This window comes from Sarcophilus harrisii, chromosome 2, assembly GCF_902635505.1.
Source record: "Sarcophilus harrisii chromosome 2, mSarHar1.11, whole genome shotgun sequence".
In the NCBI taxonomy this organism is placed as follows: Eukaryota; Metazoa; Chordata; class Mammalia; order Dasyuromorphia; family Dasyuridae; genus Sarcophilus; species Sarcophilus harrisii.
The window spans coordinates 588,664,233-588,676,955 of NC_045427.1; the positions used below are offsets into that span (position 1 = coordinate 588,664,233).

The following is a 12,723-nucleotide window of genomic DNA, read 5'->3' on the forward strand; positions in this document are numbered from 1 at the left end:
CCTCCAGTGCCAGCTCGTTAACCTTTTCCTCTAATTAGACTCACCTGCAGCCACAAACAATTCCCTCTCATCAGCCAGTTTTATCATTTACCTGCTAAAACCTATGGGTTCCACATTATCCACATCTAGACCTCAGCTCCTTCCTGAGCAAAAGTATAGGAGCTCATAGGGCACATCTTCCTCCTCTTGTCTAGATGGTTAGCACCTTGTTCATCTCTTCTGATTCTCTGAATACTGACTTAATTGTCAGTTCCTGACCTTGTTACTTGATAATTTTTTGACCTTGGTTCCAAGAATTCTGATTCCTTGACCTTGGGATGGATTTTGACAATTGATTACTCCCTTGAGGTCTCACCCAGAATATCAAGATGCTTGATCCCTTGAATGGTTGGCCGCTGGTGGCTAAATGTCCCTAAAGCCCCACCCCACCTCCAGAAACTGGCCAACACCATGTTTCTCCTGCTTTTGGCAGAATTTAATTAGTGTGGCAAATCCTGATCCCTCTTTTGTACCTGACCTGCCATATTCCTAACTCATTTAGTATTCCTCCTTTGCAAAGATACCATTTTGTATGTAGCACCATATCTGCTATGATTTGCTAATAAGTCATGGGGCAGTTTTTAAAAATCACCTTTTTTTTATACCTTTGTTCTCAGCTTCTAATAAAAGGCTTAAAAGAAACTTCCATTGGGAATCCTATGAATTACTGAATTTTAAATTCCACCTTTCAATTAGCTAAGTTTCATATAGTACTTAGAGAATTCACAAGCTACCTTAAGGATGCTGCCCCCTTCCCAAGCTTATCTTACTCCCTAAAGTAAAAAGTATTTTAAAATTCCAAAATGATCTGACTTCATTTTGCTCAAATCAAAAGTCCCACTACCTCAGAACAGCTGATCTTAGCCTGGAAAACAATCTGTAAATGTAAAAGACCAATGGTCTCATCAACTCCCTCCTTCTTCCTCCTACTCAAGGTCTTTATATATATATTGTAAAGTGGATCTGGTTTTCCCTAATTCAGCTTCAAACTGGTAGACTCAAGATTGTATGACAAAATGAAGGGAAAAGCTTTAATCATTATGAAGTAAGAGGTTTTTTTTTTTTCCCCTTCTGGACAATGGTGGCTACTACAAAGGCAGGTTAATTTAACTTGGAATCTGTAGCTTTGATGCAAACTTCTATGCCAATTTTATTCTTACAGCTTTCCCCCTCCCTTTACTGCAGAAATTTTAGCTAAAATAAAAGCAAACAGGTTTTCACAAAAACTCCCTTAACATTGGTACATATGGGGTATCGAAAAGTTGGACTTGGCTTATATTCATTGGATGGCATCTTTTGTTTTTTTCTTTCCCCATTACTCATTTTTAAAAATTATACTATGTTATAGAAATGTTTGTTTCATATCATAAATTAAAAATTGAATAAAAAATTTAAAAAAGATGCTGAATATTCTGAGATGACTATACCACAGGCTGGCAGAAGATGGGCCAGCTTCTGTGTAAAGACCTTTTTTTTAAAAAAGAGATAAATGCACTGATCACAATTTCCATATTGCTTTGCACATTGGTAGGCATTCAATAAAGATTTTTGATTTAATATAAAAGTAAGGACTGAATAAAGGGACACCCAAAATTGCAAGAGGACCAGTTGCCCAATAATGGAATTTTGATTCATATATAGATTACACATGAAAATCAGACATGAGAAAGAGGCTCATGGAAAGGTAGTAGCACATTTAGAAGCTTTAGGATGAGCAACTAAGAAGCAGAGAAGGACAAAAAATGAAAAAGTTTAAGCTACTCTCTGTTCCTTGTCTAATAATTTTTAAAGAAAATCTAAAAGGATGCCAGAAAGCCATGCAATCTCTGCAAAGAGCAGAAAGATTCACTCAAACTACATTAAAAAGCCATTCCACAATGAAAAGAGCAGAGTTTGAAAAAGAGCTGACAGAATGGAAAGGTCAGGAGATGCCTTCCATAATCTTTCACTGGTGGCTTTAGTAAGCTTTTCCATTCTTTCCTAAATGAACCTCTAACTCTGTCTGATAGCAACTATGGTCTCTTTCTAGATAAGTCAGGTTAAAGAAGAAAAAAAGAATGGAAAAGTTAGCTTTAGTTTAACACAGGGGAAGAAAGAATGGAAAACTAAGCCCAAAGAATGAAATTATTCTTTGGAGGATGGAGAAAGCAGAAATGTAGGGATGACAATACGAAAGTGCTCAAGGAATTGGCCATAGAGTGTATGACAACAGAGGATGCTGCATTTGGAGGGAATGATTTAAATTCCAATATCCAGTTTTTCAAAATGCATCTGTTTTATTGGAAAATACAACTGCTCATGTCCATGAAACCTATCTTTTAAGAAACAGCTATTTTATTTTGTTTCAGAGTAGTGTCAAAGGGACTAATTACTATATATTACAAGAAGAAGCAACTGCTAAAAATCTCTCTACAGGTTAGTGCACCTCATAGACACATTATTGAATGGCAACTTGATTGATCACCAAGCAAATGAATTTTTAAAAAAAGACAGAAAAGAAAAATGAAAGCAAACACTAAACCACCACACACTCCCACTACCAATGAATGCTAAACACACACGTTAGTACAACATAGGTAGATAGCACAGAATTACCTTTCTATCCTCTCTAGGAAGGATAGAGCAGTCTCCAGGAGTATAATCCCATATCTTTTTTGGAGGCTGATGGGAAGCAGAGGAGGAAATGAAGAAATGAGAATAAAGACAACACAAAAAACATGGAGACTGGTTTAAAACGGAAAAGTTCACAGGAAGGGAATCATATCAACACAGAAAGGGGGAAGATTAAAAAAAAAAAAAAACCAAAAATGGGGCAGTCTGTTATTGTACTGCTATCAAGGAGGAAAGACTAAGGAGAGGGCTGTGTTAAGTCAAAGTTTGGAATTAGGAATTTATAAGGAAGTCTGTTTTATTTTGTAATCCCCAGGAGTAAATACTACTGGTTTTTAAATGTAAAAAGTCAAAGGAGACTTTTTGACTACTGGTTTTCCTTTCAAAAAAGAAGGCACTGACAAAGTCCAATTTTTTTTAGTCATTTCTTTCCATAGTAATTATATACTTCATTAATGAATAAAGGCTAGAGATATAAGGTAATTGGAACTTTCTTGGCAGTGAAATTTAATATATCTTAAAGTGTATGATATTAAGTATGTTGCATATATTTCTTGCTGCTAAGGTTTTTTAAAATTCTTTTACAATTTATGCAAAATAACTTATTACAGGATTATTAGGAGCATGGAACATTTCCTCAATACACTCGCAGATTCATTTTTAACAAAAGCGAAAGTTGTTTTTTGTTTTCTTTTTTTGTTTTTCTGTGACCTAAAGTCCTGGTCCTATTTTCTACTTGATTTTCTGTTACAATGTTAAGAGAAATATTACCTGAATTCCCCTGCTTCCCCCAAAGATTGCTTTAAACCTTGGCCATGAGGGGGTTAAATTGGGGGATAGCCTGTGACTCTTAGATACCAATGACCACCAGCACTGCTCTTCTGGCTGGAAGCTCTCATTTCTGGTGGCTGCTGCTGCTTCTTCTTCTTTTTTTTTTTTTTTGCACTTCTTTCCCAACTCCATGATCTCTCCTGAATGTCTATCCATTCCCTCTCCAATCTTTTCCTTTCTTGATCCAACTAACTATTCTCTAAGAAAGGAGTAAAAAAGGTTTTGGAGTTATGGTTTCAATTTTTTGAGTATTTTTTTCTTCTTCAATAAAAACATATATTAAAGAGCCATACTTCCAGGATTGGCCATTTAGGGTTCTAACTCTCCAACTAAAGAAATAATTCTAAGCAGGAAGTGATTAGCACTTATTGGCAAACTTTAAACCCATCACTTTCCTGTAGATTGATCTACTCTCACTGCATTAAAGTCTGCATGTCCTCTGGCTTCACTAATACTAGTTTGTCTTAAAATCAGGTCTCCTATTCATTTTTTAAAATAGAAAAAAAATCAGTACAGTTATATAAACCGGATTATGTGTTTTATCTTATTTATTGTTACTTTTCCTCTTTACTTCCTAACAAATGTATGATTGGGTGAAAGATCTGGGCCAATCATGCAATAAAAACAGGAGAGAATCACTCAATAGACAAAAGATTGTACTCTTTATCATAGAATTTTTCTTTAAAAAAGAAAAGAAAAGTTAAAAGGAAGGTTTCTAGTGTTTTGGAGCCCATTTTTTTCCCCTAAGCCAACCCCCTACATGTTGAAATGGTGATGAGGAAAAGTCATCATGTGGAAGGGATAACTGTATAAGAAACCTCACCAAGAACATTTGGATGTTTCATTTTTCTGCCTCAAGACTTATCAAGTGGCAACATGATATAATGGACTTGAAATCAGGAAGACCAACTTTTAAATCCTGGGTGAATCACCTAGAGCCTCAGTTTCTTTATCTCTAAAATTGGGTTGGACTTGATGCCTCCTAAGGTTTCTTCTACCTCTAAATCTACAATCCTAAGTATGTATTGTTCTCCTTTGTTCAATAATATAGGAGGTATATGCTGCCCCTTATCTTGCACAATTATTATCTGTTTTTCAGATTAATCTGTCCATAATTTGTGATAGAGAGTCAATAGTAGCAAGAAAATCTAGGTTCAAGTCTTGTTCTGACCTTTGCCAAATTACAACCTCTCAATGGCCCAGGAAGATCTTTATTATTGTAAATGACAAAATTGTTCATCTGCATCTAAAGAGGGAATTTGTAAACTGGGAGTCTCTCTCAAGCCTCATCCCAAACAAAAACACAGGCTCAGCCCAAAACCATGCAACCAAATAAATGAAACTCAAATGCTAACAATATGAGCATTTAATTGCAATAATTTTTCTTGAGGGAGATATTTCCTGATTATAGAAATATTAGGATTTCATGGAAAATTAGAAATAGAAGACATGCCCAAAGATGTGGCAGAAATTTAGTGGCAGAGCCAGGAGGATCAAAGTGTGTAAGGAATGAGTTCCACCAAAACAACAAGACTTCACTGTATCTCTTAAAATAATATCTAAGTAAAAATGAATCCTCTTAAAAATGTTTCCCTGATCCTTATTAGAGTACGGATCCACATGGATCCTAAAGATCACTTTCCCTAAGGGTCACTTTCTATTTTTATAGGTACTATAGATGGGAAAAATGGAAAAAAATTAATGTTTTGTATCAGGATTGCTTACAGCATGGGGGAAAATAGTGGTATTTTTGGAGAGCATTTCTTAGACTTATAAAAAAGACTAGGGATGGAAAGCCAGAAAATCTCCAATTTAAAAATATATTCTAAAATAACAATAAATGATAGCTACCTTTGATAAATGATCCTAGAATAATTATGAGAATAAAAATGAGATAATATTTATAAAGTACTTTGCAAACCTTAAAGGGCATGTGTCTACACATATGATACCGCCCCCAAATATTTATAGAAACATTTTTTGTGATAGCCAAGAATTAGAAACAAAGTAGATATTCTCTGATGGGAAACTGTTAAACAAAGTATAATATGTGGATTTAATAGAATACAAAGAAGCATGGAAAAGATCTATATGAATTGATGCAGAATGAGATGAACAGAGCCAAGAAAACAATATGCAAAATTATTATAACAATGAAAATGGTAAGAACAAACACATACTAAAAATAAAAAAAAATGAGTTGTATATATTTTCAGACTTTTTCAGTATATTGATTTTTTTTGTTTTTAAAAAGTACTATTTGTTATGAATTGATTTTTTGGGAGGGGAAGAGGGAATAAAACTGGTACTAAGGAAAATTATGATGATACAAAAAACAAAAGATATCAATAAAAACTTTTGTTTTTGGCAATGTTCAGCTGTTTTCAGTTGTGTCTGACTCTTTGTGACTCTGTTTAGGGTTTTCTTGGCAAAGACACTGGAGAGGTTTGTCATTTCTTTATCCAGGTCATTTTATAGATAAGGTCAAACAGAGTTAAGTGTCTTGCCCAAACTCATACAGTTAGTAATGCCTGAGTTTGGATTTAAACTCAAGAAGATGAATCTACCTGTTTCAGGCACAGTGCTATATTCTCTGTACCACCTAGCTGCCTTACATATATGTTAACTATTATTATAATTATTAAACTTTTTTTTAAAGGTTTACAAAGTACTTTAAAAATATTATTTCCTTAATTCCCACAATAAACTTGTAAGGTTGGTACTATTATCCCCATTTTACAGATAAGAAAAATGAATTTAAGAGAGATTATGTAACTTACTCAGGCCCAACACAAGTGTTTCAAGCAGGATTTGAAGTTGGATATTCTTGAATCCAAGTCCAGAGCTCTATTCACTGTACTACCTGGCCTCATGCAAGTTCTATTCTAAAATTTTATCTTTTATATCTTTTGGAATTTAGACCCTAATTTCAAAAAGAAATAATGGCAAAACTGGTATTTCAGTTTTCTGGCTAGTTTGCAGAATCCTATTTAATTCTAAATATGGCTGAAATGCTACTATATATTTACTCTTAAAATAGTAGAAAAAATTCCTAATGCTAATAATCAAAATATAAAGGTAAAAAAATTGAGTAAGAAATAGTTTATCTAGAATTGCATGAAGAAAATGACTTTACATAATGAAAGAAGTGCTATGGAGAAATTTTTGTAAAGATTTTGATTTCTCAGTACTTTCAAGGTTAATAGCCCTCATTCTTAATCATATGTAATTAATTAAAATATCAAGTTATTCCTTTTCCTTATTAAAGATATATTTCAGCATTATTCTTATACTTATTAGCTTTATAAGAGATTTTTTTTTTTTTTTTGTCTTGAAAATAGACTGGAAAAAAATATATAAGGTAAAGAATTATTCTTATAGCAAGTAGACAAGATTCAAAAGGAAAAGGGAAGAATATAAAGAGAAAATATAAGTAAAAAAGAAATTGTTCAAAGTACAATTAATTGAATTGTTAGATTGAAAGACCAGGGCAGAGAGGAGAATATAATATATGTACAAGCCTGTAGAGGGTGAAAAAAGGAGATGGTAGGGGATTTGAGACAGATAGTTCTCCAGGTTGGCCACCAGATGGAGATATCACTCCGGTATAATTTGGTCTATTTGGAGGCGGTATTGGGAGGAGTGGATGTTTATAAGATTTTCACAAACTGGTGCTAGTAATTGTAGAAGTCTGAATAGTCAAACCATTTTGGGCATTGTCAACTCAAATGAGTTTTTAAAATCTTAGTGAATGACAAAGGTCATAGGATTTAACATTAAAAAAAAAAATCAATTCTCGATTACAATAAAAATCCTACCCCAAACCACAATAACTGAAATGATAGACTATTAAATTCTCATATAGATGTTCATTAATGCAAGGGGTGTGCTGAATCCAGATCCAAATTTTCAGCATTGGCATATCTTGAAATGCAGCAAATATTATAGATCAGGGCTTGATTTGTTTTGTTGATTGTCTAGGCTTATGGGAAAAATATTAATAATGCAAATTAAATTTAAAAGTATGCTTTGTGCACATTCCTTCTCCTCCACCTCCAAGGCTAGTTGTTAAACATTTACCAGTATGCCCCTAGATAAAGCCCTTGATTTTTTTTTTCCAGACTAAATTTCCTACCTCACAAATTCTCTTTTGTAGCTGAAATACTGACATGTATTTTAAAGTTAATTTTTAGCCATCAAAAATAAAGAGAGAGGGAACATATATTTTAAGGTTGATTCTCAGCTTCTGGTTTATGCAAATCAAAACTTCTTTTTAGTATTCCTTCTCTGCAACAAATAAAAAGCCTTTTTTTTTTTTTTTTTAAACAGACTGAAAATAGACGTATGGAAATTCCTAATTACCAATCTCATTCTCTGATTTATGGGCACCATCTCATTAAATTTGCCTACAACTAGGCAAAGCCTACATGAGTTCCATTAAACTTTCTGTTTATGAAGTACTTCATTCAATCTGCTCTAATATTATTTTACGTGACTAAAACAATCAAAAAAAAAAAAAAAAAAAAACAACCTCAGAAAACAACCCAATCCCAAATAACCTTTAAAGAAAAATAAAGCAGCAACTGTATCATTCTTTTTACCATATATGATGTGTTTTGCTGAGTATCTTAAAAAATTCAAGGGATACTGGGATGTGGTTAACCAAATGGATTGGGGAAGAAGCATCTAAAATTGTGCTTGTGGTCATATTGTGGACCATCTTGTGGTCATTGACTTGAGAATTCCTTCCTAGGAGATCCTAGGTAGATAGGAGAAAAGTCCATTCGATGTTTATTGTCATTAAATACCTAACATATAACAGTAATGATGGATTGATTTCTCCCTGGATGTCAGATGCTGCTGCTCTATCCTTACTGTGTTCTTTGACAGTAGATCTGAGACTTCTGGGCAAATGAACACCTACAGCATCATTTTAAAAGGAGGCTAGGTCCACGGAAGCTCTTAAACTTACCGGTCTCCCAAACTCCAATTCCGAAAAGAATTTATACCAAGGTTCATTCTTTAAATCTATCTCTTCTGGGCTTATATCCCGAGTCTACAGGAGTTGGTGATAGGCGAATGGAAGAAAGAGAAGGATACCATTATGCAAAGATTACATAGGAAAAAGGACCATTAGAGATGCAGTACTTTCCACGTTGATATATGTCTGTCATATGCAAATCTAGCATTTTTCTATTATTGTTGTTATGTACTAGAAATGAGGAATGGAGGAGAGGATGGGTTAGAAGATGTAAAGGAAGGTGTAAAGTTTACAAAAAAGTGGGGAGGTAAGGCTAGTCAAAGAAAATGACTCAATTCACTCCTCTCACTCAGAACTGATTAATTTTTATTGTTATATATTTGTAATTTTGATACTTTGGGTTTTTTTTTTTTTTGCTTTTTAGAATTTGAAAAAACCCAAACTGTTTTTGTAAAGAATCAAGCTACAGTTATGAAATACGTTCTTTTATGTTTGGTCAATTTCTGGGAGATGACTGCAAAACTTGTTCATTTGACAGGAAATAAATATACAGGTAACACTGTATACAAGCCCACCTTTTCATACTGCATCTTTAATGGCACATGAATATGCAAGAAACCATGTCCTATAAACAGTAAAGTGAAAGATGATCTTCCAAGTAGGAACAGAGAACACAAGTAGAAAGAACCCATTTCAAAACAGGTGTTTAGGGATGAAGCAGACAATATCCTTTGTGTTCTAACAAGGACTAAAGAATTAATTTTTTACAAATTAAAGTTAAAGAAAAGCTGGACAGGACAGATAACAATGCAATAGAAAGAAGAGTCACTTCTGGGTAATATTAAAATAGTCTGGCTTAGATTTTTTTTTATCCTATAGAATTCTCATGGGAGGACAATTTTCCTCAGTATGGTTTCATAATTTATATCTCTGTGTAAAATTCAAATCCCTTATTCTGAGGAACAAAGATGTTCCTGAAAAATTATCTATGGAGTAAATTTCTACGACTCTAGTCATCTTTTCCTGTTTTCTACCAATAAAATGAAGATGCATCACCATGGGAAAAGCTTTGGCCTCAAGATATAGTTAAATTCACATACAAAAAAAAAAGTCACAGACATTTCAAAATCAGAAAAGAAATGACAATTTTTGATAAAATATGAATAACAAGGAAAACAATCTACCAAAATGTAAAACATTTCAATAGAATTTGTTTTCCTTTGGGGTTCTCTGCACATGAGTTCCCTCACCCTTTGAAATGGCTCTGTTTCTATCCCAAGTTTTTCATTATTCCTTTTGTTATATTTTGTTATGAGGTGACATCTCTTAATTTTAGTTTCGTTAATAGCTTTTTTACAATGGTTAGCAAACACTGATGGGTTTATTTAGCACCCTTTGAAAGCTCTTTAGGGTTCTAGCTAGCTCCTTTTCACACACGACATATATCACCTACATCTCTTACAAGATTTTTACCATTATTCTTTCAGTCTGTAGATTCAGATTTCTATATACTCTATTTCCTTGAACGGCAGCTATCTGGATTCAAGCTAATCTTTAACCAATGTAGAGATAGAAGACATCCAGTTGAAAAGCCAGTGGTAATGGGCATTAATGACCAAGTTTTGTCCTCTTAATCAAATACCTGAAAGTTTTGACCCCTTTTAAGCCAGAGACAATTTTCTATCATTTCACTAAAGGCCCTGACTCTCAAGTCCTGAAGAAGATATTTGAAATAGCCTAATCTAAGTATTTCTTTTAAGTAAATAAGGCACAAAAGTTAAAATTTAAACAATACTTGCCTAATATTTAGGAGAAATAGGTGTTCAGAAGGGAGTAGCTTAGATCCTGGGAAAATCGGGTTCGTTGTGGAACAGAGTTTTGTGATGTACTATTATGTAGTTTATTCATATCAAAATGTTATTTATAAACCATTCCCCAGGAGCAAATAAGGTATTTCTGGAAGCTAGATTAACTCTTTCAGGACAATGATAGCAAGTATTGCTCCCCACCATCTTAACAAAACTAACCCAAGAATTCCTTTTTGCTAAGGTTTCTCTTGCCAGGAATGATTAAGGCTGTGCTCAGTTTGTCAATCAATACAGGGGTTTGTTAGCCTGCCTATTCTCTCACAGTAGGAACAAAAATTCAGTAAATCCTCATACTAAATGTTAACTGAAACTCTCCATATGGCAGTAACATCTGCATTTCATTTTATGATTTGTAGTTTAGTTTTTGATCAAATTACATATAAGATAAATGCTCCAAAATGGCCCCAAACTCCTGCCTGCTTGCCCAGCCTACTTCTGGAGTTAGGTCTCCTAGTCCAAAGCAGAGTTTTCTATGTTATTCACACTTATCCCTTTTACACCTTGGCACAGTCCCTAAAGTGTTACTACTCCTTTGTACAAACAGTCCAGATCTCCTCTGAGATGAAGTCCAAACCTGTCTGCTGTGCACAGGTGCTTATGTACAAGCCGGAATTTATCATTTTAATAATGAAACTGGATGATGGAGTGGGAAACATGTTTCATTCAGTTTCAAGATAGTACTAAGCTAGGGTAGGGGGGATGACAAGTATAGGAGAGGAAAGGAAAAACATTCGAAAAAATTTCCATATATTAGAGAAGGAAAAAAATAACACACAGGAATGAGTTTCAGTAAAAGACTTTTTGGGGAGGTTTGGGAGGAGGGATTGCCATATACCAAATACGTATAGGATTATGACAAAGATGATGATAACTAACTATAGCCAATCTCCAAAGGTTGGAAGAGAAGGGTAAAAGCTTTAGGAGTTGGGTCAGCTATAGGGGAGAACTTCCTGACAGTGAAGATTGTTATACTTGAGAGAAGTTCATCATGGGAGGCCAGAAGATTTTCTATGAAGGCATTCTAAGATGGCCATAAATCTCATCAATCTAGGATTGTTTAGGCATGCATCTACTTATGGGAAGAGTAATCAGACTTAGGAATATTCTTCAGTCCCATGACATTTTTCTGTCTTCCCTTCTGACAGATGGCTTACAGAAACCTACCCAGACATCATTTAAAATGTCATTCTTAGTAGGAATAATGACTTAGAATATCAAGGAAAAGCTGACCTCTAAACTTCTCTCTTATATCATTCATATGTATATATATAAAACAATGTGTCAGTCCATTTTTTTTTTTAAAGGTAGAAGGATCACCAAGGAATGGCAAACTCTGATGATGAACACAAAAATAGCACTTGGGCAAATTACACCCTATCTTCTCTATTCATGTTGCATTTGGAACTGCCCAAAACAAAACAGAATAAAAAAACCAAGCAAGATCAAATACTACAAAAATATAGGAATGGTTAACATGTCATAAAAGGTGGCATATTGATAGCCATCCAAAAACTAAAACTTAGAATAAAATTTCTCCTTTCAAATCATGATATTCCACATTTTTTCCAACGGTCTTCTCTTAAAGAGCAGTACTCAACTTAGAATGTTGCTTTTTCTTTGAGTCTCGGCCAAGGAACCATCTTCTACAAGAAGCCTTACCCAGTCCTCCTTAATCTTAGTGTCTCCCCTCTGGGACCACCCCCAATTTATCCAGCATATAATGCTGTCTTTCTCATTAGCTTGTGAGCTCTTTGGAAGCAGGGAGTGTTTTTTGGCCTTTCTTTGTATCGGCAATGTATAGCACAGTGCCTGACTCATAATAAGTACTTAATAAATGCTTGTGATTGAATTATTGAAATGAATTGCTAGTTTTTAGGGAATAGTCACTGAGTTCTCATTTTTCTTGAAGACCTTTTTTCCTAGTCTATTCTCCTCATCATTGGGTGCAGCTAGAGATTAAAGGAACTCCTGCTTTCCCAAAAAGATCCATATGGAGTACAATAGCAACCCTACAACAGTCATGTACAAGAGGTAAAGACAACGTTGATTGATTCTTGGTGCTTCCTATAATACCACTAATAAATCCCTTAGAAAGCTAGGTAAAGGAGCTTCTATAGAGCTTATGCAGAAGTACTGTCATTTGTGGAATACTGAGAAAATAATACCTAAGGAACCTCCCTGTTTCCTCCATTCTGAAAGAAATTCCATAAGTTACTATCAACTGGAGGGAAAAAATAAAAAAAATAAGTCAATCATCAAGAAAAGAGATAGGACAAACTGGGAACAAATAATACCACTTTAAAATTATTTAACCTGCTAATATATTTTGGTGAGGGCTAAGAATAGCATTAAAGTATATTATCATTGGACTGTATTATTTATTTTTTAAGGAAC

At 34.1% G+C, this 12,723-nt stretch overlaps 1 protein-coding gene across 50 annotated transcripts in view; it reads right to left on the reverse strand.

Moving 5' to 3' along the window:
• SORBS1 (sorbin and SH3 domain containing 1) overlaps positions 1-12,723 on the reverse strand; it is a 214,938-nt gene that overhangs the window by 49,491 nt on the left and 152,724 nt on the right. For 34 of the 50 annotated variants that reach the window (XM_031956131.1, XM_031956125.1, XM_031956118.1 and 31 more), the window contains 2 exons: positions 8,453-8,536; positions 2,635-2,700 (listed from right to left, as the gene is read on the reverse strand). The exons of 7 other annotated variants lie outside the window; for them this stretch is intronic. In XM_031956131.1, the coding sequence (XP_031811991.1) occupies positions 2,635-2,700; positions 8,453-8,536 (150 nt within the window). The remainder of the gene's footprint in view (positions 1-2,634; positions 2,701-8,452; positions 8,537-12,723) is intronic. 9 more of the 50 variants (XM_031956147.1, XM_031956138.1, XM_031956135.1 and 6 more) reach the window with 1 other exon arrangement.